The sequence below is a fragment of the Rattus norvegicus genome, chromosome 19 (assembly GCF_021556685.1).
Source record: "Rattus norvegicus strain SHRSP/BbbUtx chromosome 19, alternate assembly SHRSP_T2T, whole genome shotgun sequence".
NCBI lineage: Eukaryota > Metazoa > Chordata > Mammalia > Rodentia > Muridae > Rattus > Rattus norvegicus.
Window position 1 is genome coordinate 27,027,540 of NC_141552.1, and position 16,191 is coordinate 27,043,730.

The following is a 16,191-nucleotide window of genomic DNA, read 5'->3' on the forward strand; positions in this document are numbered from 1 at the left end:
AAGACCTCAGCAACAGCCCTTAAGATGGGAAGGAGATGATGTGTTTGATACCTGAAAGGAGCTGCCTCAGCTGTGTTTCTCTGCCTGCTCAGTGCCCATTCACCATCACTCTGTCCCTGAAGAGGAAATTAAGGTCTGCCCCCTGCTGCCTGTGAGCCAGGACTAGGCACAGAAAGGCAAGGCCACAGCGCTGGTTTCCAATTCCTCAGTAATGCTGGATTTCCAATAATGTATTTGTATACACAAATACAGTGTGGTAAGTTACAATATATACTAATCATTTCTTACATAGGGCAACAGTTGACTGACTACAACTAATTCTATTTAAAAGAGAAAGAAACCTGGCTCTTGTGGAAATATACAAAGAAATATCTACGATGCTGGGGAATGAATTCTGCCATGGACTGAACTCAGAATGGGGGGGGGGTTGGAAGAAAGATGCATGGTTAAATAGCCCACCAGGTTCACATTGTGTCAGCTTGATTTAATCTAAGGACAAAAAGTGGAGTATCTCTGATGGCTTTCTTTTAAACCCTTGAAAGGATACCTGGGGACTGGCCTCAGTACTTCATACTTCTTTCTGGGGCAACAATGCTCAAGGAAGATTGAGACTGTCTTAGGCACAGTATTATGCTAGATATACAGAGTAGATAATACTAAGATGTTCAGATGGTGATATCCATTTATATATACTCTTAATGTGGACCTAAGAAAAGAGAGATCAAGGTCCTTACAATAGAAAGATCAGTTCCATTTTTTTCTACCATTCCAAACTGAACGACTGGTAGGGAGAGAATGGTAGATAATCGAGAATTGGTGGATGATGCTTTGAATGAAGTGTGGGTTTCTGGGCTGGTTTTAGACAGGGTAACAAGTATCCCATGTTGCCCTCTCCCTGGCTGGCCAGGTTCACTTTGAGCTCAGATAAACCTCCTTCCATTTCCAATAGATAGGCTTACAAGAGTAGCTTCCAAGGACTGTGAGGACAGCATTAGCCTTTGACAGTTGAGGTGTGTAATCCACAACTATAGTTTTAGCCATGTTTTCCCATGTCTACCAGCTATTTCAGATTGTTGCTGTTCTATGCCTGACAATCAAGGACACAGAAAAATAACCTGATAGAGAGCAAGGACATGGGGATCACATCCTTACCTCTTCTGTACGTTCTGGATGAGGTTTGTTAAAATTCCAATATAGCAAAAAGCTTTATATAGGGCCCATCACATCAAGGGTCACTGTGCACTGTTCTATCTAAAATGTCTAATCAGAACTGACCACCAGATAACACTTCCTGCAGTCCTCATATGAGAAGCTTTGGATTTTGTTTTGACTTTTCCTTTTCTCTGTCTTTCTTATTTTTTGCTATATGGGTTGAGAGAAAGATAGTTAGGGCCATGAATTTGCCCCCAAAATTTGAACTATGGATGTGATCAATCAATGTTAGTGTGTGCATTCTATAAAGTATTCATTTTTCACTATGATAGATGCTTTTGTGTTTGGTGTGGTGGCCATTTTCCAGTGTACAGGTGCTGGGACCTTGCTCTATCCACTTAATGATGTTTATAGCCTCATTTTAGACCTTTCTGTGCACCCCCTATATCTCTTGACTATTTTATTTTTCTGATAGAAGCTCATGGTATATCTTACTCAGGCCTGTGAGCAGTGCTCCTTTGGCGACATTGGTGCAGAGAGGAGAACCCCACAAGCAGCATGAGGTTCCGTTCACTGGTGGCTCCAATATTGCACTTTCCTCTGCCAACTGGTCTCCACACTTTTCCTAGCACCATAAAGATTTCAACTCTTTCTACTAAGGAATATTCTGGCAATTGTCGATTGTTAAGCACATGACTTCATGAGTGTTCCCCTAACACACACCCATGTTGTAACCTACATGCAGACTATTTCTTGATGTGATATAAAGCACCTGTACATAATGAGACAGGAGAACTTTTGACTGCATATTCAAGCTGGTATGAAATCTCAGGAAGTTTTAATGGCTAACATTGGTGAATGAGGACAATTTGAGTTAGGATGAGACATTTTGGGGCAAGATATAGAAGGAAACATTCATTTAGATGCATAGGAATTACTAAGGTTTTTTTCTAATCAAGCCTTGAAGAAAATTTGGCTTTGGAAGCAGGAGATGCTCAGTGACTCTGCCCCGGGAAAGTCTCCTGGAAAGGGCACCTCTGCTTATGCTCAGTACAGGGAGAACATTAGCAGGGAGGCAAAGTCTGCTCCCCATGACATCTGCTGTCCCTTCTTGGACATTCTATTGTCTCCTAGAGAGTTCTGGCATCCTCTGTGATGTCACCAGACATTAGTGACAACCAGTGCCCTACTTTCTCTCAGTCTGAGTCTGGCAGTTACAAGCTAAGACATGTTTTCCCGTCTTCGCAAGCGTTTTGGGAGGGGGAATGTCGATTGTGGACAGACTAGAGTGAAGGAATCTGGCCTTTCGTCTCAAAGTAATGATGGACAGAGACAGCACTTCTGGGGAATGTTTAGTAAGTTCTGGGCAGTATATTTTGAGCTCCCTGTCAGGGGGGCTGCAGGCTTAAGCTGACCTTTCTAGCAATGGGCCACATAAACTGGAGCATCTGAAAAGGAATTGAATTTCCATGAATATCACAATTCCTGAAAGTCAAGGATTTCAGAACTTTAGATTCTCTATCCCCACTGGGAGGATATGGTTAGGCCAATGCTATTACACTGTGAACTTCTGGCCTTTACTTTTCAGTTCATTTGGTATGTTACATTGATATAAAAACACCATCAGGAGTCATGGAGGGTCCACTTTTTCTGAGTTTAGACAGGACTGCAATGTATTTCACTATCATTGCTTCTTTAAATACAGTGGATATCTGACAGTAGGAACAGGGGGAGAATTGTGCTCCAGGCAATAACCTTATGTTCTTAGACCTTCTCGGATTTCTTCTAATTGCAGGGTCATCCTTAGCTTTATATATTAGAGGTTGTGTGTTACAAACATTTTTCTAAAATACCAAAACTATTTGGAACGTGTAGACCAAGATTCAGCCTGTAACCCATTGGCACTTCAGGGGTTTGGTATTTCAAATAGGGGAATTGATAAGTCTGTTGACCATGTCCTCCCTGGAAATGCGTTTAAATCCAAAGATATTGGCCTAGAGTATCAGGGTAGGACATCTGAGTGTCTCCAGTCACTCAAGTCTTGTGGATGGTGAATTTATCATCTGAGTTCTGAAGCCACAGTGGTGAGGGTCCTGAAATAAAGCTGTACCCTGTTCAGTTGATGATTATCCTGGAGAAGCCATCTCCGTAGTACATGTAAGCACCTGATGTCCGGCATAAGGAACACCTGGCTGCTTACATCTCTTGGTCTCTATAGAGTAGTGGGAGAACTGAGATCCACTGAGGATAGACCAATCGCCTAGCAGTGACACTGGGTTCCAGGCTTGTTCTCCTGTTTAGGCCTAACTGTGGTCTATGTACACACTATGCATTCTCCCCATGCAGGTTCACTTGTGTTCTTCTACCTACAGAAGCTGGGAGAGAAACATCTTCCCCTGAAACTGCCCCAAGCGAGAAGCAGGTCAAGAAGGAAAAGGAGAGGCTGATTAAAGAGCTGCAGCTCATTACCGAGGAGAGAAATGACCTGAGAGATCGGCTGAGGTTTCTGACAGAGAGATCCAAAAACAACAGGTATGAATCGCTCCAAACACTCTTGTTTCATTCCTGGGTCTGCAAGGTCACCTTCATCTTATCCTATTAAGGTTTTGGGTTCTAGAAAGCTGTGCCTCCCTAACCACCCTGTGCTAAACCTCACCTCCCATATAGAGGAGATTCAGAACCTTGACCCTTCCTGAGGAGAGAGATGGACAATGGACTCATCTGCTTCCATTTATTGAAAAGCAGAACTTGTGGTCTGAATGAAGAATTCGGGGATAAAGTCAGGGAGAGTGAGTGTCTAGTGTGCATTTGCAAAGCCCTTGACAGCTGGTGGCTTTGCAAGATTGTAATTGCAGTGAGTTTATGGTGAGTCTCTGTACTTGCTAGGCAGGGACTGAGTGCTGGAAGATCCAGGCAGCAGCCTGAGGGGCCTGGTCCCAAACAGTTCATCTCAATGCTTGACTAGAAGTTGTCAGGCTCAGGCCTGTTTGTTATTGTCTGTGTGTCTGTGGGAGCCCCTCGGACACAGCAATGGTGCATGCATTTCTCCTGGTTCTCACAGTGCTCTCTGTTTCCATATTTGCTTTTCTCTTTCTCTGACTCTGTTTACATTTCTCTTTTTTTTTGTGGGTGTGTCTCAGTCTGTGAGTCTGTGTGTGCATACATCCAAATGCATATGCACAACTGTTATATGTTTATATTTCCCTCCACACCTGGAATATAGGAGTCTATGTCTTGGCCTGAGTATTTACCTGTGACACTTTCATGGTGATGTGAATGCTTTGTTCTGGGAGGCCCACGGTCAACAGCACAGTTCTTTGCTTATGTGGCCACGTTTGTCTGTATATTTGTATTCGTTGTGCAGATTATAATTTTGGGTTGATATATGGTCTGTTATCAGGACAGGAAAAAGGAAATCACAGGATTCTGGGTGCGTTGGGGGTGGGGGAGCATGGAGAGGTGTGGCCTAGGCTCTTGAAAGCTCAACTGGCTGGACTGCAGATTTCCTCTTGATTGAATAAAGGGAGCCAGGGAACCCTCCATCTGGATGCCGAGATTCTGGTGTGCTGGACGCAGAAAAACATGTTTCTGAAGCTGAAGAAGGTCCAATATGTAGAATTCAGAAGGTGTCCTTCCAGGACTGGTGTAGTACAGGACCCACCCTGAGTTCATATCTTCCTAAATGCTGATGTTCATTGTATTCTATCATTTGGGGCCAGGCCACACTTCAGGCCAAATCCATATTATGAAGACCTGGAGAGAATGGAGGAGGTGGTCATGTCAATTCTGTACAACTTAGAGATGGAGAACACTGAGATCCATGAGAACAACCATAAGCTGAAGAAGGAGATTACCTTCTCTAGGTAAGTCCTGGTCAGAAAGGCTGTCACCTGTGGAATGGCCATTTCTGATTCCTTTGTTCTGGATTGGACGGTCTTCAGCTCTGGTTCTATCTCTTGTGCTGTTTACACATCAGTGTTCCAGGGTCATTAGGACTCAGTTTTCAGTTCCATAAAAGACTGTTACTCATCCCAGGACTGTCTAGGCATCTGCAGAAGGCTCTAGATAGAACAGCACTGATTGAAGTCAGCAGAACCTTATTAGGCTGACCTGGGCCTCTGGGGTCATACCAGGTTTTACAACACTCAGTGCGTGGACCACAGGGTTAGCATGACCTTCTCTTGGTTCTACTGACCTCTTTTGCGGGTGCTTGCCAACTACTAATTGATGTTGCCCCATGCATTGGGCTTTCATGGATAGTTGTAGATCCATGTTCTTTTTGAGAGATGTGGACACTAATTGGTGCTCGGGCCAAGCAAACAATTTATTCTTCCCTGAATTAACTCTTTGTGGTTTGTGCAGCAGCATTATGTGTATCGAGATGTATTTTATTAAGTCTTCATGGGTATCTGGGACCTGGTAGAGTTAGTGGGACTTGGGAGTAGGAATGGGAGAAAGGGGCAGCATGATCTTACTCTGCAGACTGTATTTCCAGAAACCTGCTCAGCCAGCTCCTGATGGAGAACACATGCAGGAAGAAGTTGGTCCCACTGAAGCAGGGGAGCAAGGAGGGACATCTTGAGTGTGCACTGAACCAGAAATATTTGGTTGACTTAAGCAAGAAAGATAAAGACCAGCAACGTCCAGACCCAGCATCATCTGGTAGGGACAAACAGCTGTTTTAGCTTAACAATATCTGATAAAATTTGCCAATTTGATACATATTTGCTTCCTCCTACCTCCTTTCTAATTTACAATCACAACCAGCCAACCACCTCATGTAATGGAATTGTTCATTGCTCTGCCTATGCACAAGTATTCTGGGAAGTTAAACACTTTTCAGAAACTGAATTATTTTGCAAGTATATTTTGCTGCTCTTTTTGAAGCTGCAGTCTAGAAATGGTGACAGATGAATAACATACCTCATTATTGCATATCCATGTGATAGATTGGATCCTATGCAGAGCTTTGAACAAGTTCGTGGTTCTTTGACAAATGACACTCTGTGTTAATGTGACTTCTTGTGTAGGAAGCACCTTTCCGGGATAAGAACCAAGTGCAAATGTCAAATTAGTACTTGTCATTGACTTTAACCTTGGTGACATATGGACATCTCCTTTCTTCCGGCAACCCAATGAGGTCTCTTCCCTTTGCCCTGTTCTTGGTTTGCACTGGTATAAGTCTGGGTCCCATATTGTCAGCCCACATTACAGTGAGGCTTGCCGGGGATTTTGCCCTACCTGCAGAGTTAGCAACAATGATATCAGTTAAAAGGTCCATGTCGACTGTCCAATAGAACTGAGGTGGTAGAAGGCAGCATTCTGACAGCTGGCTAGCATTTCCCCACCAAATCAGTGTCTTAAAACTGTGTTCCTCTCCTAGGTCTCAGAAAGTGCAAGAGAGCTGGAATTGGACACACCCCAGTAAGAGAGCTTCCTGAAGAATGAGTTGCTTTCTCAGGAGTCCCTGATGACAAACATCCTGAATGGTAACAATATTTTTTGGATGAATATTCTTCCTCAGAGTTAATTTGTCATTTCTTAGAGACCCTAAATTTATATAACACTAAGCCAGCCTGACTGATTCAGGTCTTACTCACTTTCTTCTTCAGAAAACACAACTTGAGAGACAACTTGGGGGACCGCCTTTCATTATGTGTGCTAGAGGAGAAACACCAATACGTCTGTGCTTCCACATGTTCGTTAAGAATATGATTATGTTTAGAAATTTTTTTGTTATGATTTTAATTGAAGTTTTCTTTTTGTTGTTTCATATTTATGTGTTCTTGTTACTATTTTTACTTTCAAATATTTTTAAATATTTTTATTCATTTTAATCCTGTTGTGTTGTAAAAATGTATTTGTTATGAATAAAAATTGAATTCTATCTCTTGACTCTTAAGACCATCATTCTTACTCAAGGGTTCTGTGGACCTAGAACTGACAGCTAGAGATGGATCTCTGCATGTTCCATGGAGCCTGGGCTAATAAGTGAATTCAAACTCACTAAGGGGTACCCAGTGTGATAGTGTTTTTTGTGTGGATAATGTGGCTGTGTCTCCAACAAACACTTTATGATGTAATCACTGACATACTTTACCCAATTGTTAGGGGCATGTGGTTCTTCTGAGAGAGCAGCAGATGCTCTAACCTGTGAGTCATCACCACAGCTCCTGCAGGTGGCTTTTGTTATTCCACATGAGGTGCTGTATTAGGTGGACAAGATCACCTATGATTAAATAGAGAGATCTCAGGAGATGTGTGTTCACAGGGAACTTACTGAGCTTGCCTGCTCAACGTGTTAGGTTGCCAGGCATCCCTACAGAGCTCTGGTGTTCTGGACAGCTTCATCACCCGCCTGCTGGCGGTATGAGGACATCATCTGGGAGAAATTGTGCAGATGACTGAAGCAGAAGTCCGAGGGCTGTGTATCACGTCTCGTGAAATCGTTCTTAGCCAGCCAACAGCTGTGAACACAGGTTTCTTTTGGAGAGCAGGCCTGTGCAGGCCCAGAACCTAGGTGGGACAATTCAAGCTACCCTTTTTCCATGGCCAATCTCAGATCATATTCAGAAAGTATTTCTTGGGCTAAAGAGATGGCTTAGTGGTTAAGAGCACTGACAGCTCTTCCAGAGGTCCTGAGTTAAAATCCCAGCAACCACATGGTGGCTCACAACCATCTGTAATGAGATATGATGCCCTCTTCTGGTCTGTCTGAAGACAGTCACGGTGTACTTGTATACTATAAATAAATAAATAAATAAATAAATAAATAAATAAATAAATCTTTAAAAAAAAAGAGTATTTCTTCCAGGTGATGGATTTCCAATTTATGGAATTGAACTAACTTACTGATGGTGGAAGTGACACAGAGAGTTAAAGTACAGAAGGAATAATCCAGAATGTCCACCAACAGTTGCTGTCACACCAGGACTTTTAAAAGCTCAGCTGCTAGAGAAGCAAGGTAGTCTTTAGTCATTCTCAAGCTTAGGTCTTCTAGTCATTATAAGGTGACCATGACACAAAAAGAGTCATCTATATCAAAATAGAGAAGAGTAACTAGATTCACACCACACTATCACATTACTACTGTATTTGAGGTTCTCAGTTAATATCTAAGAACCTGGAAGAGGCCTGGGTCTTGCTACACATACTCATAATTTATGTCCCCATTGTCAGCTGAGATTCTTCATGCAGCCTGGGGTCAAGGAGGTCATCCCACAAAGCACAAAACACCCATCTCAGATAAACATGTATGGTTTATTGAATCCAAAACATCCATGAATTTCAGGACACAATTAAATGTTGAAACCTAAGGATAATAAATAGAGAAGAGAATTAAGATTTCTAGTTCATAGGTCCAGTAAACACCTTCAACAAATCATAGAAGCAAACTTCCATAAGGTAAAGAGAGAAAAGGCCATAAAGGTACAACAAGCCTACAGGACATCAAACTAATTGTACCAGAAAAATTCCTCCATTCACATAATAATTAAAACGCTAAATGCACAGATCAAGAAAGAACATTAAAAGGGGTAAGGTATAAATATCTAGTAACAAATAAATTCAGACATATCTGAATTACACCAGACTTCTCAACAGAGATTCTAAAAGTCAGAAAATCTTGGGCAGATGTAATGCAGACACAGGCTCCTATATCCAGCATAATCCTCAATCACCATAAAAGGAGGAACCAGGATATTTCATGACAAAACCAAATTTAAAGAATTCTTTTCTGGAGGAAAGCACAACAGAGGCTAATAGGAGGAAAACTCCAAGACAATGAACTAAACTATACCCAAGAAAAACCAAGAAATTAATCTTCTCTCAATAATTTAAAAAAAGAGAAGCACACAAACATAATTTCACCTATAACCAGAAAAAGAAGAGAATGCAGCAATCATTGGCTTTAATATCTGAACAGATCTTCTTTCCCTAATCCCTAAGCTCCCAGGGGCCAAACTGCCAGCAAAAGTGTATGCAAGGATGCTCTATGGTTCAGGTGAGGCTTGTTGCCCACCAAATGGAGATCCTAGAGGTGTGAGGTGGGAATGGATATGTGTGGGTGGGGAATCACTGTCACATAGGCAAAGCTGAGCAGAAAAGGGATGTAAGGTTTGATGAGGGGAGTGTGGAAAGCAGGACAACAGTTGAAATGTAAATAAATAAAATCACCATTTAATAAAAAATAGCCAAAAATAAAATAACAAGTAAAAAGGTAAATGAAAATTAAACCAAACCAAACAAACAAACAAACAACACCCCTGTAGTGTATTGGCCTAATGCTGCTTGTATTTTAATGCTAATTGTAGAACTCAAGACTGGTTAACCCCAAATAACTGACCCTGCTCCCAGTTAACTGTGATTATAATGAAGCCAACAGCCAACAGCTGCACAGCAGAGAGATGGGGGAGGTCAGCTTTGAGGGCTTTGCTAGAGAGGATCATGAGGAGGGAAGAAGGAAGAAGAAGCTGCCAGAGAATAAAGGAAGAACGTGTGTGATGGAGAGGAGAGAGGAAGAGGACAGCATCCATGGTTAAGGGGGAGGAGCGCCTGGTCCTGAGGGCTGTCCAAGGGGAACAAAGAGCAGCCAAGATGCTACAGTCAGTAAGAGTTAGCGTTATTGTTTGGAAAGTAGATCTGGTCCATGGAGGTCAGGCAGCTGCACAGCTACTGTGCTGACTAATGCACACTAAAAATAAATTTAACACAATATGAGTAACCAGTAAGACAGCTCTTTAGCGGATCCTAAAAGGAATACTTTAGTTTGAAGGGAAGGACAAAACACCAGAGAACACTGGGGATAAATTAATAAAACTAGGAAAGTTAATCAAAGAAGACTGTGAAAACCACAAAAATTAACAAAATGACAAAATTTAATACATAGGTTTAAATAATAATTACATATCACTAAACTCAATATCTAGGGTGGTGGGGCATGAATTCTGCCATGGTCTGAACTCAAAAAGGTGGGGTTGGGAGAAACATGTCTGGTTAAATAGTCCACCCACATTGTGTCAATGTGATTTAATCTAAGGACAAAGAAGTGGAGTTTCTCTCACGGCTTTCTTTTAACCCCTTGAAAGGATCACTGGGGTGTGGCCTCAGTACTTCATACTTCTTGCTAGGTCAGCGAAACTCAGGGAAGCTTGAGATTGTCATACAACAGTATTAGGCTAGATATACTGAGTAGATGATACTAAGTTGTTCAGATGGTGATACCCATTTGCATGTGTTCTTAATGTGGACCTAAGGAAAGAGAGATCAAGGTCCTTAGAATAGAAGGAACATTCCCAGTCCTTTTCTACCATTCCAGACTGAAAGGCTGGTAGGGAGAAAGTGGTAAATAATAAAGAATTAATAGATGATGCTTTGAATGAAGGGTTGGTTTTTGTGCTGGTTTAAGAGAGGGTCTCAAGTATCCCATGTTGCCCTCTCCCTGGCTGGCCAGGTTCACTTTGAGCTCAGATAAACCTGCTTCCACTTTCCAATAGATAGTCTTACAAGAGGGGCCTCCGAGGACTGTGAGGACAGCATTAGCCATTGACAGTTGAGGTGTGCAACCCACAACTATAGTTTTAGCCACTTTGTTCCATGTCTACCAGCTATTTCAGATTGTTGCTGTTCTATGCCTGACAATCAGGGACACAGAAAAATAACCTGATAGAGAGCAAGGACATGGTGATCACATCCTTGCCTCTGCTGTATGTTCTGGATGAGGTTTGTTAAAATTCCAATATTGCAAAAAGCTTTATATAGGGCCCATCACATTAAGGGTCACTATGCACTGTTTCATCTAAAATGGCCTAATCAGAACTGACCGCCAGACAACACTTCCTGCGAAGTTCCTATGAGAAGCTTAAGTTTTTTGTGTTTTTTCTTCTTCCTTCCTTCCTCTCTTTCTTTCTTTCTTTCTTTCTTTCTTTCTTTCTTTCTTTCTTTCTTTCTTTCTTTCTTTCTTTATAGGTTTAGAGGAATGTATTTTGGGCCACGGATCTGCCCCTAGTATCTTAGCTATGGATGTGATCAATCAGTGTTAGTGTATGCATTCAATAAAATGTCCATTTTTGACTAAGGTAGATGCTTCTGTGTTTTGTGGGGTGACCCATTGTCAATGTCTAGTGAGTTGGGGCGCTGGGTATGGTCGCATACCCCAGGACACAGGGGATGCAGAGCAAGGCATAAGAAACTGCACGCAGTTGCAAGCTTTATTAATCCTTATTAAGCTAAGAATATGCATTACTACAATTTTCATTGTGTCAAGATACCATAAGATCATTATTCCCAGGATACCAGGAACAATGAGGGAAGATTAAACAAAGAAAGACGAATAAACAAAAGCTTCTTCTAAAAATATTCATATAACAAATCACCTTTCTTATTATAATCAAAATATACTCACCATTACCAAGAGAGCGTTAGAACCACTTCCACAGAAATGGGACACAGCAGAACATAATTTAAGGCCAAGTGAGAAAAACATTTTCTTCTCCAGGGCGGCATTCTAGCCCCTACTTGAATCTGTCACCAGGCCTTTCTTGACCCTGCCTGGGAGCTGCATCTCTATGTCTTAACAATTCCTTCTTTTTTCTTTTGTTTTAAAGTAACACTTTACATAACATAGCTAAAGGTCCTTGTAGGGGTTTAGTCATGTAAAAATAAAGCAACATAATACATAATGTACATAAGATTATGGCAAAACTAGCTCCTCCCAAGCTATGGAAAATCCTTTGAAGCCAAGCCTTGGGATCTAATCCTGTCAATTGATCAGCCAATAATTTCGCTATTTCCATAGGGGTAGTATCTTCTAGCTGTTTACCAAAAGACATTCGAACATCATATTTCAAGGCATTAATTACTTTTGAAGCACTTTCATTACCCTCTAAATAGGCTTGAATTAACTTCCAATCATGTTCTGTGTCATTATCCATATATTTACTAACAGAAAAGTAGTAGGATTTCATCATGATAAGCAATATAAGCCCGATAACTGGCATTGGCCGCAGCAGAAGAAACCATGAGTAAAACACACATTGCTAAGAATAAGTGCTCAGCAGTACAGGACTTTCCTGAAGGGGACAAAATTATTCCTTTCAGTGCTTAATCGCTTCACCTTACCCCATATAGGTAATAGGGTTGTCACTACACGGATCCTTATCCATTGTTGTTTGTGGACACTAAGAGAAGCCAGGGCCTCAGTAATGGAGGACACCTCCTCATCTCCTGAGAACATCCATCAGGAGAAAATGTAGCAGGTTTAACTGGATTCCTTTGAGGGTAGGGAGCAGTTCTTATTATTCTGTGCTTGGATCCATCTCCCAGGTAACCAGAATAGTCTCCCATCCTGTAATGAGACAAAACCCTCTCCCCTATATACAATGATGTCCCTTCCTGCCATTCAGCATCCCGGGCAATTTTTATCCATACTGTCTGTTCCATGCCTTCTGGGGGGAAGTTCAACAAAGTGTCTATCGGCTCTTGATATAACTTCACCTTGTGGTAAATTAAGAAAATTAATAATGTATAATGCTTGTGCCAATATAGCTCTGGAACTGGTCTGCAAACTCCATTCAGGTTGCATGAGGCCATCTCTTTTCCCCCTTTGTAATTTTATAATTTGTCATTTCAGGGTATGGTGAATCCTTTCAACAAAAGCTTGTCCTTGTGTATTGTGTTCTGTACCAGTAATATGTACAATATGATATCGTTGACAAAATTGTTTATATTGATAAGAAATATATGTTGGTCCATTATCAATTTTAATTTTAGAGGGCAGTCCCATAACAGCAAAAATTTCCAATAGATGCTGTATAACATGAGCAGTGCGTACTCCTGGCAATGGCGTAGCCCACACAAATTTTGAAAAATTATCTATGCTTACATCTATATGTGAAAGGCGACCAAACTCAGGAATATGGGTTCCATCCATCTGCCACGATGTATTAAGTTGCATCCTTCTGGGATTAATTTGAGATGGAACACATTTTATACGTGAAGACTGACACATAGGACAATTAGCAATAATTTGTTTGGCTTGAGAATTGGGAAGCTTATATTTAATATGTAAATATCCTGTATTGGCATGATTATGACTGTGTTCTTCTGGGGTAGCAAATGCCACTAATTGATCTACCATAGGATTGCCAAGTGTTAAAGATTCTGGAAATTTTGAATGTGATCTAGTATGTGTAATGAATATTCTAGAGTTTCATAATAACAATAGTCCTTTAATATGTGAGAATAACATTTAATGTAGGCTTAGATGTAGAAACAACAGCAGTCGCAATATTCTGTACTACTCCTACAACATAAGCGGACTCAGCTATAATATTTTTACATCATGAGTAAAATCCTGGAATACATTAATTACCGCTAATAATTCATTTTGTTGTACTGACCCAAAAGAAGATTCTTGTCCCCAAAATTAATCTTTGGTCCAATAAGCCATCTTGGTCTTAGAGCCATCTGTAAACACAGTAAAGGCTGATGGTAATGGATCAACAGAAATTAGTGTATTTATCAAATTTTTTTTGTTTTTTAAAGCAATCCCACAATTTACTATGGGGAGGATGAAATTCAATATTTCCAGTGTAAGAAATCATGGCTAATTGAAAAACCTCAGACATCTGCATTAAATATTCCCCTTTATCTTTGCATAATGGGAAAACAATAGCAGCACAATCATATCCCCACAGAGTAACAGGTCTTTGTATGCCTTGCTGAATAATTAAAGAAATTTGTTCCTCATTATTTGTTAATGTTTGGTTAAAGTTTTATTTAATATAAACCCATTCTAAAGGCAACTCATCCTGAGCGAAAGCGCCTGTAGGATATTCAAGAGTATTTAAACATATAATTTAATAACTCTATCTGGATCAATACGTGCCAAATATGCATCTTTCCATTTTCAGAAAAGACACCCTTGCATGCCTTCATATAAGCATTAATATCCCCAGCCTCCTTTATAGGTAATAATGCTCACCTGTACTCTTCATTAGCATTTTCAAAAGCAAGCATTTGCAGCAGTTGTCCTCCAGCTTCCTCTCCTACCATTGTTCTTTCCAATGTTAATTTTAATATACATAAAAACTTAATATATGGTTCATAGAAAGCTACTACCTTTTTCAACCAACCAGTATCATCCTTTATAATAAGTCGGTTGGGCCACACCTTGAATCGATGCTGGCCTAATTATAGGAAAAGAAAAGGCAGGTGAATTCGTCATTATCATTGTGTGAATCTAATGATCAACATGCCATCCCCGGGAAACGACTTAGAAAAACCTGCTTCAGGCAATGGTGCAGAGGGCAAAACTTTTACTTTCGTTTTGTCTTAATGAAGCTGTAGCTTCTTGTTCTGTATTCGTTATTACCCTGTCTGCATTCATGGCCTTGAACACAGTAAAAATTACAGCTCAAAGAGACCAGAAATTGGAATCTTTTTGCCCTGCCTGACAGCCTTTTTCACCTTAACTTTCACTTTGACCCAGATATCAGAATCCCTGGAACCCTCGTCAGGGAACCATGGAGTTTACTCTTGCTGTCTCTAAACACTTTTCTAAACCAGACTGATAGACATGAATTCCCTGCACTCTTAAAGATGCTTAAGCATAGCGAGATGAAGAGAAGATTTATCTTGTCCCATTTCCTTGTAATAAATTGTACTTACCTTATCTGACTGTCCAGACTTACCTTCAGGGACCCTGTTCCAGTGCCATAGGTCGACGTCTAGGGTGTTGGGAGCCCTGCGTCCAGTCGCATTCCTTTCTGTGTTTCCCGATGCTCAGTGGCCATGCCACTCCAGCATGCTTTGAAATGAACCAGTCCGCCAACACCACCACCACCACCACCACCACCACCACCACCACCACTACTACCACCAATTTGGTTTTGTAAATAAAGTTTTATTGACATCGCCATACTCAGCATTTACATCCTGTTCAGTGCTGCTTCTGGCTGCAGCTGCAGGGCTTAGGAGCCACAGAGCCCTTTAGGCTCCCAGAGCTGAGAGCATTGACCTTTGCCTTGTTTGTGAAAGAGGTGACTGACCCCTGTGCTCGAGGTGGCCTTTCCGTGCCCTTTAACCCATAGCATAGGTCTCTGTGCCATCCTCTCCCTTTGCTATGGTGTGCACTTCCTGGTACATTTCCGTTAGCTCTTGACATTTCCAGAGCATTGGGTCTTGCAAATTGAATTTGCATGGCACCAGGAATAGACCTGATAGCAGGGTGTGGGACACTCCCTATGGGGAACCCTGCCCAGGGGCATAAGCTTACTTTTCCAGTCAACTCCCTGAACAGTGAGCCTTTGTGGGACAAGGTACTTCACGACATGACTTGACCTCTCTGCAGTGCACCCAATCCCTGCTTGGCTCAGATGTCCCCCAGAGAGGTTGTGTGAGTGTCCCCAGTAGAGGCAGCACTCTGTGTGGTGGCATTGACATGGCATCCAGGAAAGTCAAAACCAGAGGGACATGTTGGGCAGTTGGAAGCAGATGTCTGCGTCCATGGAGAGAAGGATGGACTAGACACTCCTACAGGGGGTGAGCTGAGAACCACTTCCTTGGCTTTTTCACAGCCCTGTAGGCTGCATGCTATGCTGTGTACCAATGCTGTGCTGAAGCCCCAGGCTTTGAGGCTCCCACAGCTGCTGTGTCCTGGGGCCAGGGTAGGATTAAGCAGACTTCAGCAGGAGAAAGGTGAAAACCCTCATGCGGGGTGGGGATGGCACAGTCATAACACTCCTGCACATGAGGCCCCAGACTTAGAGCCGTATAGCACCTGTGACAAGCCAGCTCTGGTGACACTCATCTGCAATCTCAGCCCATGGGGGGTAGAGGCAGTAGGATCAGTTGTTTAATTATCCTTGGCTACACGGCAAGTTCGAGGCCAGCCTGGGCAACTTTGTCTATGAAAATAAGACAAAACTAGGTCTTGACTCTGAGCATCACTGCCTGTACCTGGCATGGTTGCCCCACCCCAGTGAAGAAACCCCTCTGTCCAGAGGCCATAACTGCAGGAGACCCCTGGCCAAGTGTCTA

At 41.9% G+C, this 16,191-nt stretch overlaps 2 protein-coding genes across 2 annotated transcripts in view; one reads left to right on the plus strand and one right to left on the minus strand.

The window, feature by feature from the left end:
- Positions 1–16,191, minus strand: part of LOC147999291 (uncharacterized) — a 166,504-nt gene that overhangs the window by 24,860 nt on the left and 125,453 nt on the right. The window lies entirely within an intron of this gene.
- Positions 2,336–7,039, plus strand: LOC147999293 (uncharacterized). Its single transcript, XM_087596535.1, has 6 exons — positions 2,336–2,507; positions 3,525–3,684; positions 4,872–5,015; positions 5,648–5,814; positions 6,536–6,641; positions 6,765–7,039. Exons 1-5 carry the CDS (start codon positions 2,381–2,383, stop codon positions 6,598–6,600), a joined length of 663 nt encoding a protein of 220 aa, XP_087452661.1. The 5' UTR covers positions 2,336–2,380; the 3' UTR covers positions 6,601–6,641; positions 6,765–7,039.